The sequence below is a fragment of the Sinocyclocheilus grahami genome, unplaced genomic scaffold, assembly GCF_001515645.1.
Source record: "Sinocyclocheilus grahami isolate Dianchi unplaced genomic scaffold, SAMN03320097.WGS_v1.1 scaffold384.1, whole genome shotgun sequence".
In the NCBI taxonomy this organism is placed as follows: Eukaryota; Metazoa; Chordata; class Actinopteri; order Cypriniformes; family Cyprinidae; genus Sinocyclocheilus; species Sinocyclocheilus grahami.
In genome coordinates, this window is record NW_015505563.1 from 621,450 (window position 1) to 641,662 (window position 20,213).

Sequence of the window (20,213 nt, forward strand, 5' to 3'; positions counted from 1 at the left end):
CTTGGGAAAGCTAGCGTGTCTCCGACATAGTGATAACACTCGTTGCCTTCTCTAGTGCAGCTCAACCAGGTCTCGTCCCATTCGTCGATATTTGTGATATCACAAATCCCGGAAAATATGCGTTGTAGTCCAAACGTGTCGTTCGTTGTGGTTTTTGAAAAGTGATTTCTGTTAAATAAAATATCTCCTTTTGAATGGGACTTTGAGCTTTGTAACTTTGCAGATCTTTTTTATGCTCAAACAGCAACATTACAGACTAACTAAAGTTGAAAAAGTCAAAAACCACAAAAGGACCCCTTTAAAAGAAATTAATATATTTACTAAGCAAATATGAATTAAACTGATCAAAAGTGACAGTAAAGACATTTATAATGTTACAAAATATTTATATTTCTGAAAAATGCTGTTTTTTTATATTCTATCAATCATAGAATCCTAAAAATGTATCACCAACTGTTTTCACTATTGATAATAATAAGAAATGTTTCTTGAGCATTGTTTTAGCATATTAGAATGATTTCTGAAGGATCATGTGACACTGAAGACCGGAGTAATGGCTATTGAAAATTCGGCTTTGCCATCACAGGAACAGATTACATTTTAAAAATGTGAATATTATTGTATTACATTATATATTTTTTAATGATTTTATTAAATATATTACATACCATTATTTTACTAGATACATTGCTGCTACCTTGCCTTCTTAAACACTGTATGTTAAACGAAGCCTTTCTCCCTGAAAAACGGACAAAAAAATAATGCAAAGCAGTGAAATGTACAGATGAACTTATACAGGTTAAGTACAACCCTTTATTACATACACACAATATTCTAACTAATAATAACTAAATAAATATATCACAATTGATGATTTTACCAGTAGGCGTTGCAGGCAGCAGGCGTCTCCGTGCTGTCCTCCTGCCTTCACCATAACTGTTTCCATAATGATTACCGTAGACTGGGTGTCTCATAGAGTGTCCATCATACATGTCTCTATGTCCCGGGAACATTGTGCTGTCCTCTGGATGACCATGCCTGAGGACGAAAAATATTTGATGTATTATAATCCATAAAGTTAATCAGCTTCCAAATATGAATTCATTCATTCAGGCACAGGCAAAACTTTATGAGTACCTTTCTCTAGAGATGACACTATCACTGTCCTCATCTTTTCCATAGAAGCGCTGCTCTCCAGGGTACTCACCGCCTTCCTCTCGCCGAGATAGCGGAGAGGAGAATCTGTCCCTGGAGTCCCCCCTGAGGGAGAAAAGAGGAAACCTGCAGTCAGCAGGAGACTGGGAGAACAGCAGACAGGAACAGAGAAGGGTAAGGGTGGTGCTGCAGACAATGCTGAATGCTTACCTTGGGTATTTGTAGTATGATGATCTATCAAACAAACAAAAACAGTATGTAAAATAAGTGACCAATAAATTACATAATTAATATGAGGTATAATATAAATAAATGCAGTGGAAACAACTAGATTTACCTCCTAGGCAGCTGGTCAATCACACCATTCTTGTGTTGGTAATGAAAGGAGGAACGCATGCTGTCTCTTCTTCTGAAATTCTCGTGTTCCAAAGCACCGTTCCCGTTCTGTGTTTTTGATAAGGAGCTCCTACATCCCAGTCCCCCGTTCAAGATGCCTTCTCCTGAGACAGGAACAGGAGCACCGCTGGGTGTAGTGGCCAAAGAGGAGCGCCGGCTTTTGCTTGAGGGCTCAGTGTGGCCTGCATAGCCATTTTCGTTCTAAGAAGCCAGCAATATGACAGAGAGAGAGAGAGAGAAAAAAAAAAAACTGAATATTGTTTTAAAATATATGTAATGCAACAACAAAACACTCCAAATCATAGCTATTTTTTTAATTTATATATATTTATAAATTATATTTACAATTATATTTGGAAAACATAACATTAAATTAGTCAGAAGTGACAGCAAAAGACATTTATAATGTTACAAAAGATTTATATTTCAAATAAATGCTGTTCTTGTAAACATTCTATTTGCATTCTGTTTGCAATAATAAGAAATGTTTCTTGGGCACAAAATCAGCATATTAGAATGATTTCTGATGGATCATGTGACACTGAAGACTATGTAAGAATTTGCTTGTGGCTGAACCTATACAAAAACAAAAGCAAGCCAAAGCGCAGTGGCCTAATGGATAAGGCACTGGCCTCCGGTAATGTGGGTTCAAGTATCACCTGGGTTGTGAGTCTTTTGGTCACGTTGCTAACAATGCAAGTACTCACAACACTTTAAAAGTGTGCTGCAAAAATGACTAATAATTACTCAACTTACATTACAGGTGGTGCACTTTAAGTAAGGAAAGCACCTATTAGCAATCTATGACTGACGTGTAAACAAATTATGCACCTAGATATATGATGAATGCTTAGGGAAGGGAATGCAATAGTTTATGCTCATTTCATGAGCATTTCACCAACCAAACCACAACATCTACACCTACACCACAAAACCCTCAGCCTTAACTTCCATTCATTACCTGATATCTGCTCCTGCCTGTTACTCAAATTACTATTCGTCTCAATAGACCAAGTGCCTCATTACTCTGAATAATCATCTAATCCTTCTGTCTCATGGACTATTTTCTATTCAGCAAATTTAAGGAAGAGCTCCTGTGTTTGATTAGATGTTGTGAAGCTACTGTTTCTGTAATGTTCCTTTGATGTTGCGTTAATGTTGTAACATGTATAATGTTACTACAATATTGATGTAGTCAAGCTGTAATGTGTCCATAATGTTATTGCAATGTTGCTCTCATGTTCTAGTGTTTCTCTGCTCCTACCGCTTCTACCAGACTGTCAGCGCTGCCTCTCTTCTCGCTGTAGTGAGGACTGAGTTGGGTGGGGACTCTGAGGGTGGTGTAGGCTCGATATGGCTGCCCCCCTCCACCCGTAGAGGGTCCCGAGTACCATCCCGAACTGGGATGCCGAACCGACGCAGGCACTCCGATGGCACCGGCCTTTTTGTCCCAGATGCCTACACTTCCAGCCCCTCCTGCTCCCTCCTCCTCTACCAGGATAAGGGGAGCGTAAAGGAGACGACCCCGTCGAGGGCCGGTGTTTGCCCAGGATGCTGTTGAACCCGTGGATGATCTAGCGCTGCTGCAACGAGAATCGTAGCTGCCGCATCCCTAAGAGGGAGAGAAAGAAACAGACTGAGTCAGATAGGTTCTGTTCAAACTCACTTTCATAATGTTGTGAAGGGAGTCACTTAAGTTATAAAAAGCAGTTGACAATCAGGAACTGTGAACTGTGTGAAGATAAGGTGTTTCTTCAACTTCAGGCAAGTTGCAAGTTGAGGCCTTTTGGAAAATAAAATCCTTTTCAAGCTTGTTTAAGCTTGCTATGCTAAGACTAATTTCACAATTAACATTTTATGCATCCTAAATATATAAAAATCAAATATTTTCACACAAACATATTTCACATATGGTCACATATTATCACAACAATTTAGCCCCTAATAAACTTTATAAAAAATGTATTTACTGAGCAGTGCTAGCGAAGCACATACTTGAGACTGATATGCGAGACATAATATGTAATATATAAAAATGAGATATATACATTTATTTAGCAATTTGTTTGTTTTCATAGTTGTTCAAATAATTCTTATTTAATATTTCAATTGAAAGTCTGGGTCTGGGAAAAGGGTAAAACTATCAAATCAAATGCATTCGAAATGCAGAAAAAAGTTTTAATATGATCTTTCTGTAAAATAAAGTGCAACCAATTTTTTAATAAATGTTTTAATTTATAATCCATGCCACCTCATTCAGTGAATAAAACATATACTGTATACAATATAATAAATAGAATCTGTGTGTACCTAAATACTCTAGTATGTGCATTATGAAAATTATGTAACTGTAACATTGGAGAAGATGTAAAAAAAAGAACACATTGGTAACACTTTATTTTAAGGTGTCCTTGTTACACATATTACGTGTACTTGCTATTATAATAACAATTAATTACACGCAAGTATCCCTAATCCTAACCATATTGTAAGTACATGTAGTTCATTAATATTACTCGGTACTTAAATATATAATTACACTGTAACAAGCACACCTTAAAATAAAGTGTAACCAACACATCTGATAGTGTGTCATGGACAAAAAATGATATATTGTTATCATTACCTGTAAACGCGCTCTGCAGGGTGGGGAGTTCTGATGGTACGTTCCTGGGATGGGCAGATCATCACTGCTACCTTGCCTTCTTAAACACTGTATGTTAAACGAAGCCTTTCTCCCTGAAAAACGGACAAAAAAATAATGCAAAGCAGTGAAATGTACAGATGAACTTATACAGGTTAAGTACAACCCTTTATTACATACACACAATATTCTAACTAATAATTACTAAATAAATATATCACAATTGATGATTTTACCAGTAGGCGTTGCAGGCAGCAGGCGTCTCCGTGCTGTCCTCCTGCCTTCACCATAACTGTTTCCATAATGATTACCGTAGACAGGGTGTCTCATAGAGTGTCCATCATACATGTCTCTATGTCCCGGGAACATTGTGCTGTCCTCTGGATGACCATGCCTGAGGATGAAAAATATTTGATGTATTATAATCCATAAAGTTAATCAGCTTCCAAATATGAATTCATTCATTCAGGCACAGGCAAAACTTTATGAGTACCTTTCTCTAGAGATGACACTCTCGCTGTCCTCATCTTTTCCATAGAAGCGCTGCTCTCCAGGGTACTCACCGCCTTCCTCTCGCCGAGATAGCGGAGAGGAGAATCTGTCCCTGGAGTCCCCCCTGAGGGAGAAAAGAGGAAACCTGCAGTCAGCAGGAGACTGGGAGAACAGCAGACAGGAACAGAGAAGGGTAAGGGTGGTGCTGCAGACAATGCTGAATGCTTACCTTGGGTATTTGTAGTATGATGATCTATCAAACAAACAAAAACAGTATGTAAAATAAGTGACCAATAAATTACATAATTAATATGAGGTATAATATAAATAAATGCAGTGGAAACAACTAGATTTACCTCCTAGGCAGCTGGTCAATCACACCATTCTTGTGTTGGTAATGAAAGGAGGAACGCATGCTGTCTCTTCTTCTGAAATTCTCGTGTTCCAAAGCACCGTTCCCGTTCTGTGTTTTTGATAAGGAGCTCCTACATCCCAGTCCCCCGTTCAAGATGCCTTCTCCTGAGACAGGAACAGGAGCACCGCTGGGTGTAGTGGCCAAAGAGGAGCGCCGGCTTTTGCTTGAGGGCTCAGTGTGGCCTGCATAGCCATTTTCGTTCTAAGAGGCCAGCAATATGACAGAGAGAGAGAGAGAGAAAAAAAAAAAACTGAATATTGTTTTAAAATATATGTAATGCAACAACAAAACACTCCAAATCATAGCTATTTTTTTAATTTATATATATTTATAAATTATATTTACAATTATATTTGGAAAACATAACATTAAATTAGTCAGAAGTGACAGCAAAAGACATTTATAATGTTACAAAAGATTTATATTTCAAATAAATGCTGTTCTTGTAAACATTCTATTTGCATTCTGTTTGCAATAATAAGAAATGTTTCTTGGGCACAAAATCAGCATATTAGAATGATTTCTGATGGATCATGTGACACTGAAGACTATGTAAGAATTTGCTTGTGGCTGAACCTATACAAAAACAAAAGCAAGCCAAAGCGCAGTGGCCTAATGGATAAGGCACTGGCCTCCGGTAATGTGGGTTCAAGTATCACCTGGGTTGTGAGTCTTTTGGTCACGTTGCTAACAATGCAAGTACTCACAACACTTTAAAAGTGTGCTGCAAAAATGACTAATAATTACTCAACTTACATTACAGGTGGTGCACTTTAAGTAAGGAAAGCACCTATTAGCAATCTATGACTGACGTGTAAACAAATTATGCACCTAGATATATGATGAATGCTTAGGGAAGGGAATGCAATAGTTTATGCTCATTTCATGAGCATTTCACCAACCAAACCACAACATCTACACCTACACCACAAAACCCTCAGCCTTAACTTCCATTCATTACCTGATATCTGCTCCTGCCTGTTACTCAAATTACTATTCGTCTCAATAGACCAAGTGCCTCATTACTCTGAATAATCATCTAATCATCTAATCTCATGGACTATTTTCTATTCAGCAAATTTAATTCAGTGTGATTCAGTTAATTGATTGAAAAATAGAGTAATAGAGTAATGCTCCAAAATAATATTGATGGTCCAAGCACCTTATAACGAGCATCATCCTCCTCTTGCTCCTCCTCCAGACCCTCCTCTTCCTCCTCCAGATCTTCGTTCATGGCCAGTCTCATTTCTGGCCCAAGATCCTGCAGAGTTCGCAGCCCCGCCTGACACAGATGCACGCGGAAAGAGACAGGCACCACAGTATATATGCAGCTCAACAAATCACCAAAAACACAGAGGAAAATACATGTAAATAACTTAGCGGCCCACTGGCCTAATGGATAAGGTGTCAGCTTTTGGAGCTGGGGATTGTGGGTTTGAATCCCACCTGAGACTACATGGCTGTCAGGAATCTGGAAGGAGGACCCAATCGCAGAGTGAATGGTTTAATAATTGTTTAAATAAAACAAAAGAACTGATAAAAAGTAAAGAAATAATTACCAATTCAACCAACACAACTAACTTAATATCAAACAAAAATGCAGAACAAAAGATCAGGCTAGAAGAACTGAATACATTTTCTACCAAATTATATGTAATATCTAATTATTATATTAATATTTAACTTACATTGTAAAGGTTTCCGTGACCTCTCACGAGATCTTGGCAAAAAGTTTCACAATTTATTTCCAGAACATGATGCATGATGGGATACACTAAGCCTCAAATAGCACTCCGGAGCAGTATTCGAGACAGTGTGGATTTAGTGTGCATTAATGGCACTGCGCTTTGCCATTTTTAAGGCCTGGGACAGTCTTGCGCACTTCCTGTCGTGCGCACGCACTCTCAAGTGGCCAAGACCGCAAGTGTGGGTATTTGGACAAGGCATATAAATAGGGAGGACAGCACATGAGGAACAGGTGGACGCAATCAAGTAAATGAGGGCAAGACAAGGGCTAAACAAGGGGGCAGGACAAGAGGAGCACATGGCCAACATAGACAAAGACAGTAGTGATGGGAAGTTCGGCTCTTTTGGCTCGGCTCCCTTAGAAGAGCCGGCTCTTACGACTCCCAAATGGCTCTTTATTTAGTATCACTCTGAGCCTTCTATTTTAGCCCAATTTAGCAATTGTGAATGGTTTGTGTGTTGGCAAGCAATTTTTTATTCAGTGTTTTCATAAAAGCCTTATTTTTATGCATATTGTTTTCGTTACAAAAAAATACACATATACTATTATTTAACATTTTAATAAAACTTTAATTGAACAATTGAACACAGAATCACAGCAAACAAATAAATAAAGGCAAAAGTCTTAACAATTTAGACACTTTAGTCTTTAGTGCAGGTTGGCATTCAGAAATATCAGATGCCTCAGCTTGGGTGTGCTGATGCGATTTCTCCTCTCTGTGATTATTTGTCCTGTTTTTGAGAAGACTCTCTTTGAGGGGACCGATGTTGCAACAATGCAGTATCTTCCGACCTTAACCAACGCACTTGCGATATTTATAAATTATATTTACAATTATATTTGGAAAACATAACATTAAATTAGTCAGAAGTGACAGCAAAAGACATTTATAATGTTACAAAAGATTTATATTTCAAATAAATGCTGTTCTTGTAAACATTCTATTTGCATTCTGTTTGCAATAATAAGAAATGTTTCTTGGGCACAAAATCAGCATATTAGAATGATTTCTGATGGATCATGTGACACTGAAGACTATGTAAGAATTTGCTTGTGGCTGAACCTATACAAAAACAAAAGCAAGCCAAAGCGCAGTGGCCTAATGGATAAGGCACTGGCCTCCGGTAATGTGGGTTCAAGTATCACCTGGGTTGTGAGTCTTTTGGTCACGTTGCTAACAATGCAAGTACTCACAACACTTTAAAAGTGTGCTGCAAAAATGACTAATAATTACTCAACTTACATTACAGGTGGTGCACTTTAAGTAAGGAAAGCACCTATTAGCAATCTATGACTGACGTGTAAACAAATTATGCACCTAGATATATGATGAATGCTTAGGGAAGGGAATGCAATAGTTTATGCTCATTTCATGAGCATTTCACCAACCAAACCACAACATCTACACCTACACCACAAAACCCTCAGCCTTAACTTCCATTCATTACCTGATATCTGCTCCTGCCTGTTACTCAAATTACTATTCGTCTCAATAGACCAAGTGCCTCATTACTCTGAATAATCATCTAATCCTTCTGTCTCATGGACTATTTTCTATTCAGCAAATTTATAAGATAAATTCAGTGTGATTCAGTTAATTGATTGAAAAATAGAGTAATTAAATTGTGCTCCAAAATAATATTGATGGTCCAAGCACCTTATAACGAGCATCATCCTCCTCTTGCTCCTCCTCCAGACCCTCCTCTTCCTCCTCCAGATCTTCGTTCATGGCCAGTCTCATTTCTGGCCCAAGATCCTGCAGAGTATGCTCATTTCATGAGCATTTCACCAACCAAACCACAACATCTACACCTACACCACAAAACCCTCAGCCTTAACTTCCATTCATTACCTGATATCTGCTCCTGCCTGTTACTCAAATTACTATTCGTCTCAATAGACCAAGTGCCTCATTACTCTGAATAATCATCTAATCCTTCTGTCTCATGGACTATTTTCTATTCAGCAAATTTAATTCAGTGTGATTCAGTTAATTGATTGAAAAATAGAGTAATTAAATTGTGCTCCAAAATAATATTGATGGTCCAAGCACCTTATAACGAGCATCATCCTCCTCTTGCTCCTCCTCCAGACCCTCCTCTTCCTCCTCCAGATCTTCGTTCATGGCCAGTCTCATTTCTGGCCCAAGATCCTGCAGAGTTCGCAGCCCCGCCTGACACAGATGCACGCGGAAAGAGACAGGCACCACAGTATATATGCAGCTCAACAAATCACCAAAAACACAGAGGAAAATACATGTAAATAACTTAGCGGCCCACTGGCCTAATGGATAAGGTGTCAGCTTTTGGAGCTGGGGATTGTGGGTTTGAATCCCACCTGAGACTACATGGCTGTCAGGAATCTGGAAGGAGGACCCAATCGCAGAGTGAATGGTTTAATAATTGTTTAAATAAAACAAAAGAACTGATAAAAAGTAAAGAAATAATTACCAATTCAACCAACACAACTAACTTAATATCAAACAAAAATGCAGAACAAAAGATCAGGCTAGAAGAACTGAATACATTTTCTACCAAATTATATGTAATATCTAATTATTATATTAATATTTAACTTACATTGTAAAGGTTTCCGTGACCTCTCACGAGATCTTGGCAAAAAGTTTCACAATTTATTTCCAGAACATGATGCATGATGGGATACACTAAGCCTCAAATAGCACTCCGGAGCAGTATTCGAGACAGTGTGGATTTAGTGTGCATTAATGGCACTGCGCTTTGCCATTTTTAAGGCCTGGGACAGTCTTGCGCACTTCCTGTCGTGCGCACGCACTCTCAAGTGGCCAAGACCGCAAGTGTGGGTATTTGGACAAGGCATATAAATAGGGAGGACAGCACATGAGGAACAGGTGGACGCAATCAAGTAAATGAGGGCAAGACAAGGGCTAAACAAGGGGGCAGGACAAGAGGAGCACATGGCCAACATAGACAAAGACAGTAGTGATGGGAAGTTCGGCTCTTTTGGCTCGGCTCCCTTAGAAGAGCCGGCTCTTACGACTCCCAAATGGCTCTTTATTTAGTATCACTCTGAGCCTTCTATTTTAGCCCAATTTAGCAATTGTGAATGGTTTGTGTGTTGGCAAGCAATTTTTTATTCAGTGTTTTCATAAAAGCCTTATTTTTATGCATATTGTTTTCGTTACAAAAAAATACACATATACTATTATTTAACATTTTAATAAAACTTTAATTGAACAATTGAACACAGAATCACAGCAAACAAATAAATAAAGGCAAAAGTCTTAACAATTTAGACACTTTAGTCTTTAGTGCAGGTTGGCATTCAGAAATATCAGATGCCTCAGCTTGGGTGTGCTGATGCGATTTCTCCTCTCTGTGATTATTTGTCCTGTTTTTGAGAAGACTCTCTTTGAGGGGACCGATGTTGCAACAATGCAGTATCTTCCGACCTTAACCAACGCACTTGCGTTTAAATCCGGCTCCCCCGTTTCTCTCTGTCACTCTGTGTACCCAGCCTGTACCACTATACTCGCTATCTTCAGAGCGTGTGTCTTCATTCCTTCTTTCACATAATGGCATGATCCTAGTCTGTCCTCCCATGTGATTAGCCACATGTGTATTTTTATTTTTTGTAATGAAAAAAATAAGGCTTTTATGAAAAGACTAAATAAAAAATTGCTTACCAACACACAAACAATTCCCAATTGCTAAATTGGCCTTAAATACAAGACTCCGGCTGAAGATTCGGCTCTCCCCGATGGGAGTCGCTCTTCTCGTTCGCTACAAAGAATCGACTCTTAAAGCCGGCTCGTTTGCGAACGACACATCACTAAAAGACCGAGCCATGTGCTCAGACACAAGACAAATACGTTAAACAACGACAGAACAGACTTAACTGTCAGGACAGGACCCTGACACATGGCTAAGACTAAAATACGGCCTAGTAGACTAATGGATAAGGTATCAGCCTCTGGAGCTGAGGTTTGTGGGCTCAAGTCCCACCTGTGTCATGAGAAATAGCTCCTTTGTTTAGGATGAAATTTATATTGTGCAACTTTCTGACAGTTTGTAAAAAAAAAAAAAAACTGTAAAAAATTATGAAATGCATGCAGCATGGACACAAACCCACACATGTAACCTCAAATTACCAATGACAGCACACCCATAGAGAATGATAAAAAGAGACTGTCTAAGATGATACTCGGAATGAAGCATCACAGCTCTTTGGTGAAGACTTTTGTTAGTTTAGTCTGCTTCAGTGGATCATCTGTCAATGTGGGATTTGTACAAATCCATTAGATGATTGTCAAGTCATCTGTTTTTGTGATTTAATTTAGTGCAAATGCGGGACATTTTACATAAAATTTGTGATTTAGCAAATGCAATGCTATTATTGTGTTCAGATGTATCGGAAATGACAGAACAGAAATAAAATGCAGAATCTAGGACAGAGATCTACCTGTAGAGCGGAAGGGTTACCATTCTCTGAATCTTCCAGACCCACTTTCTCTTTCCTTTTCCGGAACTTCCTAAAATAGTCCTGGATCAAGAATGTGGCATAGAATTTACCCACAGTCACTTCTTCCTCTGTAAAAGAACCAACATAGAATGTTGCAAATAAAACAGCACAAAAAGTTGAAAAATGTTTCTGATTTGTGTAACTGTGCTTGTTTGGGCTGTGCAGCATTCAGAACTAAATTGAGGATGTCTTTTAAATGCCAGTTAAATATGACGTGAGGCAGAAAACTAAATACAAAAATATTAAAGTATAATTCAATTAAAATTCTATTTCCTTCGTCAGTGTAAATTACGTTACTCATTAAAATGTTTTCACATGCTCAACATATATGCCATTTCCAGAAACGTTGGATATTCATATTCACTGTATGAAATGCCAAAAAAACATACAAAAACATACATTTCATATATAGGTAATTATATACAATAAATTAACTTTCATTTTATAGACAATGATGGAAGAACATTTCATTCCCTGACAAATTGCCAGAATCATTTACTGCAAAGTCTTCAAAAGGAAGATTTACAAGACAGATACCTTATAAAGATTACCTAAACTATCTATTATTGTGTAATTTGGTGATATGTGATCATTTTGCAATTCAGTAAATTAATCTTCCTGTTATTCTGATTAAAATTCACAATTCTGTTAAAATTCACACTTGTGAATTAAAAGGGAGTCAATTTATACATTTAGAATTTTGCCCAACCCTGGTGCATTGTGGTAATTTTACTGATTTAAAGAACTACATAAATATGATCCACAAAGAACTCACCAGCAGGGGGTGGAATAACCTCATCCAATATTTTGGGTTTTATTCTCTTCCAGATCTTCTTAATGATGATTCTCAACTCTTCGTTCTCTTGATCAGGGTTCCCTGAGAACAACACATTGCAGCCACATGAACTTACACAGCTACCTAAGACCATGTCCTTTTACACACATATTGTCTCATTCATTCTCAAAAAGCTTAACTGCATATTATTATTCTGCATGGTAACCTGCAGTATGTGGATGCATGTGGTTGATTTCAGTGAAATTTCATTTTGAAAAAAAAAAAAATACCTTGACAATGAAGGAAGGGCTCCAGTATTTATATGCAAAGCACACTTTCATATGAATCATCTGTAGCTTAAATAGAGAGGTGAAGCGGATGAGTATGCAAAGGGTGTATGTGTTTGTGTGGTCGCCCATACTGACCCTCAGTTTTAATTTTCAGAGCAGTTCTGACCAGGGCGAACAGGGTGGCGTTGAAGGTCACCGTACCATCACTGTTCAGGGGCATGTTCATGGCAACCAGCCTCTGACAAAAAAATAGAGAGATATAATAAGACAGAAAGAAATGGAAGAAGAACAGACCAAATGGAGTTTGTGTGTCTGTACCTTGCAGGCCACACGATGAGGACAGAGCTTCCCAAATCCAAGTGGCGGCTGGATTCTCCTGAGCAAAGCCACTACATCCAAATGCTTTATACGACCCCTGGAAAACAAACACACATTTAATTAGACTTTAATTGTTTAAATAAAAAAAAGCATTAGAGAGAGACTGATAATCTTACTTGGCTTCAGGGTCGTACTCTGACCAGATTCTTTTAAACTCATCCAGGTGATGTGGTCCGAGAATTGACCAATCACGGGTCAGATAGTCAAAATTGTCCATAATGACGGCAACAAACAGATTAATAATCTGAAAAAGCACAACAGTTGCATTTCACTATGCAAATCACACTGAAAACATTTCAGCCAACATAATAATAATAAGGCTAGCATGCCCTGCATAATAATCACTGTACAGATATTTACTTATAGTTTTGTCAGAAGAAAAAATTTAATGTTAAAATGTAAAAATACACAAGTTAAGAACAAAACAAAAAAATTCTGGTTTTTTAATTCTTAATAAAAACTGGGAAATTATGCAGTCAAAATGAAACTGCATGACTAAAGCTATCAAGGGAAAGTTATGAAGAATAGAGTTAATTTAATAAACAACAACATATACCAGGAAGGCGCAGAGCATAAAGAAACTGATAAAGTAGACAATAGCAAAGTTGCTGCCGCATGTGAATTCTTCCGCGGGCTCATAGTCTGATTCTGGGTCACAGCGCTTTCCTGGAAGACTGGCCAACATGATCTCCTGCCACGCTTCACCCGTTGCACACCTGCACATGAAGAGCACATACATTTATGCATTTGGCAGACACTTTTATCCAAAACAACTTGCATTGCATTCAAGGTATACATTTTTAACAGTTCATGCATTTCCTGGGAATCAAATCCATGAACTTGATGTTGCTGGCACCATGCTCTACTGTTCTGTGATTAACAGAAAACACACTCTCTCACCTGAAAAGTAGCAGCACAGCCTGCAGAAAAGTCTGAAAATTGTTGTTCCTGTTGATTTGTGTGTGGTCCTGCATGGCGACCTTTCCAAATGTCTGATGAATAGAGCATTAATTATTTTTTTAACTGATCAGTTGTGTTCATAAAAAACAGACTGTTTCTTAAAAAAAAAAAAAAAAGATATAGTATATACTAAAAATATAGCAAAAAAAGAGTAAAATATAAAAAATAATGATCAAAAGATAATATATACATTTTCCCAGCCTCCAATTACCTGCATTCCAATTACAGCATAGATGAAGAAGATCATAGCGATCAGAAGAGCAACATACGGCAGGGCCTGAGGGACAACAAGAACAGTAACAGACCACAACATTTGCTCAGAATATGAAAAATTTAGAAATCATCGTCTTCTGACCTGGAGTGATTTCACAAAAGTCCAGAGCAGGGTACGAATGCCCTCTCCCTTGCTGAGCAACTTAACCAATCGCATTACACGAAACAGACGGAAGAAAGTTATGGATACACGAGAGCTGTCCTCTGAGCTCTAAGGAGAAAATAAAGGAGAATTAATTTTCATAATGTGCCCTACAGGACACATACAATGCATGCAATTCAGATTTTTACATTAAATATTTGTGAGCTAACGTCTGCATTAAACATAAGAATCTAATAAGACGATATGTGATATTTGTGACAAAAAAAAATGTAAACAAATTACCACTGACAAGAAATCTGTGCTAGTTTAGACTATCTTATAGAACCGTATCTATTTCAATCCTGTTGATTGCATAAGTAAAAGAGGAACTCACGCTGAACTCTGTAACCACAATGTCCACCACACTTCCCACCACAATCAGAGCATCAAAGGAATTCCATGCGTCGATAAAGTAATGCTGCAGAACGGGGAAAAACTACCAGATATTAAGAACAAAATACTTGAAAAGTTCAAGATGGTTTGAGAAGGGTTTAAATGATTTTAAGACATATCAGTAACTTTATCAACAGGATACTTTATAGCAAGCATTCACATATCACATCAAGTGAAAGGACTGACCCTGAGTCTGAGAGCCATCAGTTTAATGATCATCTCCACAGTGAAAAGGCCGGTGAAAACCATATTGAGGATGTCCATCACGTAACTAAAAAATTTTGACTGGTCATAGTGCTATGGAAGAATCCAGAAAGAGTATGATTCAGCATTTAACCCATTATCAGCCTCATATAATTTGGTCTTGATCTTTCTACTTTATAGACCTATATATGTTTAGATTTATGTCAATTTATAGAGACCTTCTTCAAATGTATCAGTGCAACTGACTTCTCTCTAAAATGGTGCTACTCAATACTATTTTATTCTCAATACTACTTTAACACTGGCCTCAAGGTTCATGTTGGATTTTTAAGTATGCTAATATAAGCTCAGATTCACAATACCAAAAATAGACTAAAATGTCTTTGTCTGTGGTTCTACATGCTGATTGTACAGCTTTTGTAAGGCTTGTCAGACAGTCTGGCTGTGTTTACCTGCACAGCCAGAGTAACAGTGTTGAGGAGAATCAGCACAAACATGATGTACTCAAACCCTGTGGAGTTGATTATAGACCAGAACTTGTACTGCACTGGGTTTTTGGGGATGTACAGCTTCAGCGGCTGGGCCTTTAGGGCGTATTCCACACACTGTCTCTGTAAGTAACAAAAAGAAGGAGACATAATGTGAGAAAATACATACTGGAGTGCAGTAGTGAACAGCTCAACTTGAGCGGGCCATTATTTAAAATGAAAAGTCAACATGAAATCTTATATATTAATTGTTAATACACGTTTCAGTTCTTATTATGAAAGATTTATCTGTGCATGTTATTCAAAATGTGTATCTTTGTAATCTTCAATCAAGATCAGGGTTGCCAGGTTTTCAGATCAGATGGTCACTGCTGTCACCCGGATCCAGTACGTATTCAGACCAGATGGTGGATCAGCACCTAGAAAGGACCTCCACAGCCCTGAAAGACAGCGGAGACCAGGACAACTAGATGAGCCCCAGATACAGATCCCCTGTAAAGACCTTGTCTCAGACGACCACCGGAACAAGACCACAGGAACCAGACGAGTCCTCTGCACAATGTGACTTTGCTGCAGCCTGGAATTGAACTGCTGGTTTTGTCTGGTCAGAGGAGAACTGGCCCCCCCCAATGAGCCTGGTTTCTCCCAAGGTTTTTTCCTCCATTCTGTCACCGATGGAGTTTTGGTTCCTTGCCGCTGTCGCCTCTGGCTTGCTTAGTTGGGGACACTTCATTTCCAGCGATATCGTTGACATGATTGCAAAGATATTATTTAAACTGAGCTGGATGTTGACATCACTGAATTGAATGATGAACTGTCTTTAACTGAAAAATGAGTGTTTACTATTGTCATTTTGCATTATTGACACACTATTTTCCTAATTAATGCTGTTCAGTTGCTTTGACACAATCTGTATTGTTAAAAGCGCTATATAAATAAAGGTGACTTGACTTGACTTGGTAAAGTAGCCCAATTCTTGGCAACACTGAGATCTAACTTGTTCTTCCTGCTGTTTTTTTTTTGTTGATTACACTTAAGCTGCAATTCAAACATGTATTTGTTTTGACTCCATTCCGGAAACACCCACTTTGCACCAGCCAATCAGTTTCCGATTTATAAAAAACAATTGTGTATATAAGTGTCAGAGTCACATGATCCTTCAGAAATATTTATAATATGCTAATTTGATGCTCAAAAAACACTTATCATTATTATTAATGTTGAAAACAGTTGTGCTGCTTGATATTTTTGTGGAAAATATGATACATTTTTTGGATGCTTTGATAAATTGAAAGTTCATAAGAACAGTATGTATTTGAAATAGAAATCTTTTGTAACATTATATTGTCATATTTAATCAAATTCATGCATCCTTGCTAAATAAATCAATAAATCATCCTGACCCCACAATTTTGAACGATAGTATGTCACATTACAGAGGTAAAACTGGTTGCGAACTTAAATGTAAAATGTAAAACACTGAAACATGTAAAATATTCTTTAAAATAGCCTTTTGTCCAACCTGATTTTTGTCCAGCTCACAGTTCTTGAACTCAGCCTCTCCTTGTTCACGAAAAGTGATGATGACAAAACCCACAAAGATGTTCATCATGAAGAAGGCGATGATGATGATGTAGACGATGAAGAATATAGAGATCTCCACACGGTAGTTGTAAATGGGGCCATGATTCTCTGCATTGGCATCAATGGCTTTGTAGAGCAGCCTGAATGAGGAAAAACAGAATGTGGAGCATACTGTGTAAACATGGTCATGGTGACCTTGAGTGACATATGGAGGAAGATGTCAGAGGAGCAGACTCACGCTGGCCAACCCTCAAAAGTGGAGACTGTAAACAGGGCCATCATTCCCATCAGTACATTATCGAAGTTGAAGTCGCTGTTGATCCAGATCCTCTCTTTCACCATTGGATGACTCACATCTCCGTCTTTATACACAACAAATGTGCCCCTGTGTCAAACACACACACAATTTGTAGGCACAAACGGATGTACACATAAACCACGAACACTCATGACACATAAGCACACATGTTGCCCAAAGGCACACACATGTGGTTAATGTAAGAACAGAATTAAACAGGAATGACAGATGCTGAAATATGACATACTTGCACTGTTCTGGAGTGTTTTTAGCTTCATCTGTGCAACGATAAAATTTACCCTACAAAATACAACAGTAATGACGCAAAAAAGTACATTAGTACACATTAGTATATATGTGCTAATGTTAAACTTGTGAGAGCACAAGATACAGACAGACTTTGTGTGTGTGTGTGTTTAACCTTGAAAAGCTGAACACCGATGCAGGCAAACATGAACTGAAGTAGGGTGGTGACGATCATGATGTTCCCGATGGTCTTTATAGCCACAAACACACACTGTACCACATGCTACACACACAGAGAGAGAGAGAGAGAGAGAGAGTAATAGAGTTTCCACAATAACAATGACAGAGAAGCACTCAAACAATTCTGCAAATATGAATTACACTACCATTCAAAAGTATGGGGTCAGTAAGATTGTTGTTTTATTTATTTATTTAAATTAAGCAAGTATGCATTAAATTGATCAAAAGTGACAGTAAAGACGTATGTTACAAAATACTTATATTTCAAATACATTTTGTTCTTTTGAATTTTCTATTTATCAAATAATCCTGAAAAAATGTATCATGGTTTCCACAACAATATTAATCAATACAAAAGTTTCTTCAGCACCAAATCAGCTATTTACAATGACTTCTGAAGGATCATATGACACTGGCCGCTAAGTAATTACTTATTTTAAACTGTAATAATATTATAATATTACTGTATTTCATACTACTACATTTTACTGTATTTTTGATCAAATAAATGCAGCCTTAGTGAACATAAGGGACTTTCAAACGCATAAAAAAAACTTACAGAGCCCAAACTTTTGCAGATAATTGCATATATACATGTCTTTAAAACGTTTGCAAAATAAAGCACAGGCACTGACACTCTAAAAGTGTACCTTGAGTCCTTTGGCTCTGTTGATTGCTCGAAGAGGCCTCAGAACTCTGAGCACCCTTAGGATCTTCACTACAGAGATTGCACTCGAACTAAGAGAGTGAAAAAAGCAAGAGAGGTTTGACTTTGTACGTGTGGACTCAAAAAGCATAGACTGGTCTTCATTTCTTCTTCAATGTCTCTTAACAGTGTGATTTATATGGTTTCATAAGCATTCAAGTCATATATGACCCCTTTCACATCATCAGTGAACGCAGGTATTCCACTTTTCTCATACAGTTATGCACCAAGGTAAATACTATAAATATGTAAATGAATAGTTGAAAGTATTTGGGCATAAGATTTCGATTCATTTATGGGAACCATCTTCATTTATCCACCAGAGGGCGATGCATACACATACACGTACACATCTATACATCAGATAACTCGCAGAAATTATGAACAGGCATATTTTGATATCTATATGAGTGTAGTAGACTTACTGTAAGAAGAAGGAGACCAGAGACACACTGACCACCAAAAGATCCAACAAATTAAACCAGTTTCTACAGAAGGAACCCTCATGATATATGACCCCTTTCACATCATCAGTGAACGCAGGTATTCCACTTTTCTCATACAGTTATGCACCAAGGTAAATACTATAAATATGTAAATGAATAGTTGAAAGTATTTGGGCATAAGATTTCGATTAATTTATGGGAACCATCTTCATTTATCCACCAGAGGGCGATGCATACACATACACGTACACATCTATACATCAGATAACTCGCAGAAATTATGAACAGGCATAGTTTGATATCTATATGAGTGTAGTAGACTTACTGTAAGAAGAAGGAGACCAGAGACACACTGACCACCAAAAGATCCAACAAATTAAACCAGTTTCTACAGAAGGAACCCTCATGGAGGAATGCACCATGCACTGTCATCTACAGAGGAAAAGGAAGGGAAATTTGAAGAAAGGTAAGGACATTTCAGTGTAGCAACATTTTACAAAAGCATCTGATTGATTGATTGGTACCTTCAGTAAGATCTCCACAGTGAATATAGAAGTGAAAGCATAATCAGCATAACCCAACACCTGTAGAGAGAAATAAATCAATTCCCCTGATATGAAAAATTATGTTTCACTGGTATGATAGATGTTTGGTGACACATTTGTTTGTGTATATGCGATTTAGACAAGTAGGACACGTTCCTGGAGCATCCATTGTTGTTTAAGATTTGTACCAAACAATCATGGTCTGAACCCTCACTATAATGTCTTCCTAAACCTTCAGGGAAATAATAGATTGATAACCATGTTGTTCAAGTCCTTGGCCCCAGTTCTGACCCCAAATCTCAATTCTGATTGGTTGATCCCATGTTGTTCCAGTAGTAACAAGGATGCTGATCCAAAAACATGTCTTACTTAAAAGTAAATCATGTTAAGCTATATGTTTATGTGTGTGCGTGCGTGTGTTTGAAAGCCAGCTGATTGAAGGACGGCGTTCCCCAGCTGGCACTGAAGAGCTCCTCAAACATGCCAATCAGGACAGCTGCAGTAAATAACTATTTATGATGCTGCTTATGTGTGAGCAGGAAACTTACATTGTTCCTGAAGGAGTGAGCTCTTATAGGATCTTCCGCAGCCAGAGAAATGCTGCTGAGAATGATGAAGACCAGGATGAGATTAGTGAAGATGTGGTGGTGGATCAGGGTATGGCAGCCCACTCTTATTCTGGAGGAAGACCCAAAGAGAACTGTGGTTAGCTGTGCGTTGTCAACATCGTGCAAAATGTAAAATTACTTTTTTTGTTTTAGTTTATTCTCCACGTTGCTCAACTCATGAGGTGCATGAGGAAACATAAAACATGTTTTATAAAGGCATTCTACACAATCACGAATATGCTGTGTCCAAAACCACCAACTAACAAGTACACAGTGAATGTCACACAA

General features: G+C 37.9%; 1 protein-coding gene across 1 annotated transcript in view; it reads right to left on the bottom strand.

Annotated features, from left to right (window-relative positions):
- The window catches only part of cacna1fb (calcium channel, voltage-dependent, L type, alpha 1F subunit), a 45,324-nt gene that overhangs the window by 2,279 nt on the left and 22,832 nt on the right, over positions 1-20,213 (bottom strand). Inside the window, exons 19-48 of the mRNA XM_016231124.1 lie at positions 19,866-19,995; positions 19,297-19,356; positions 19,098-19,204; positions 18,271-18,358; positions 17,556-17,663; positions 17,382-17,434; positions 17,075-17,221; positions 16,775-16,976; positions 15,217-15,375; positions 14,747-14,857; positions 14,502-14,585; positions 14,108-14,236; positions 13,964-14,029; positions 13,693-13,784; positions 13,349-13,508; positions 12,909-13,036; positions 12,733-12,829; positions 12,550-12,652; positions 12,125-12,226; positions 11,290-11,417; positions 8,903-9,022; positions 8,507-8,605; positions 8,363-8,403; positions 6,265-6,433; positions 5,044-5,303; positions 4,917-4,940; positions 4,689-4,811; positions 4,432-4,589; positions 4,178-4,290; positions 2,816-3,163 (exon numbers count right to left, since the gene is read on the bottom strand). Of these exons, the coding sequence (XP_016086610.1) occupies positions 2,816-3,163; positions 4,178-4,290; positions 4,432-4,589; positions 4,689-4,811; positions 4,917-4,940; positions 5,044-5,303; positions 6,265-6,433; positions 8,363-8,403; positions 8,507-8,605; positions 8,903-9,022; positions 11,290-11,417; positions 12,125-12,226; positions 12,550-12,652; positions 12,733-12,829; positions 12,909-13,036; positions 13,349-13,508; positions 13,693-13,784; positions 13,964-14,029; positions 14,108-14,236; positions 14,502-14,585; positions 14,747-14,857; positions 15,217-15,375; positions 16,775-16,976; positions 17,075-17,221; positions 17,382-17,434; positions 17,556-17,663; positions 18,271-18,358; positions 19,098-19,204; positions 19,297-19,356; positions 19,866-19,995 (3,709 nt within the window). The remainder of the gene's footprint in view (positions 1-2,815; positions 3,164-4,177; positions 4,291-4,431; positions 4,590-4,688; positions 4,812-4,916; positions 4,941-5,043; positions 5,304-6,264; positions 6,434-8,362; positions 8,404-8,506; positions 8,606-8,902; positions 9,023-11,289; positions 11,418-12,124; positions 12,227-12,549; positions 12,653-12,732; positions 12,830-12,908; positions 13,037-13,348; positions 13,509-13,692; positions 13,785-13,963; positions 14,030-14,107; positions 14,237-14,501; positions 14,586-14,746; positions 14,858-15,216; positions 15,376-16,774; positions 16,977-17,074; positions 17,222-17,381; positions 17,435-17,555; positions 17,664-18,270; positions 18,359-19,097; positions 19,205-19,296; positions 19,357-19,865; positions 19,996-20,213) is intronic.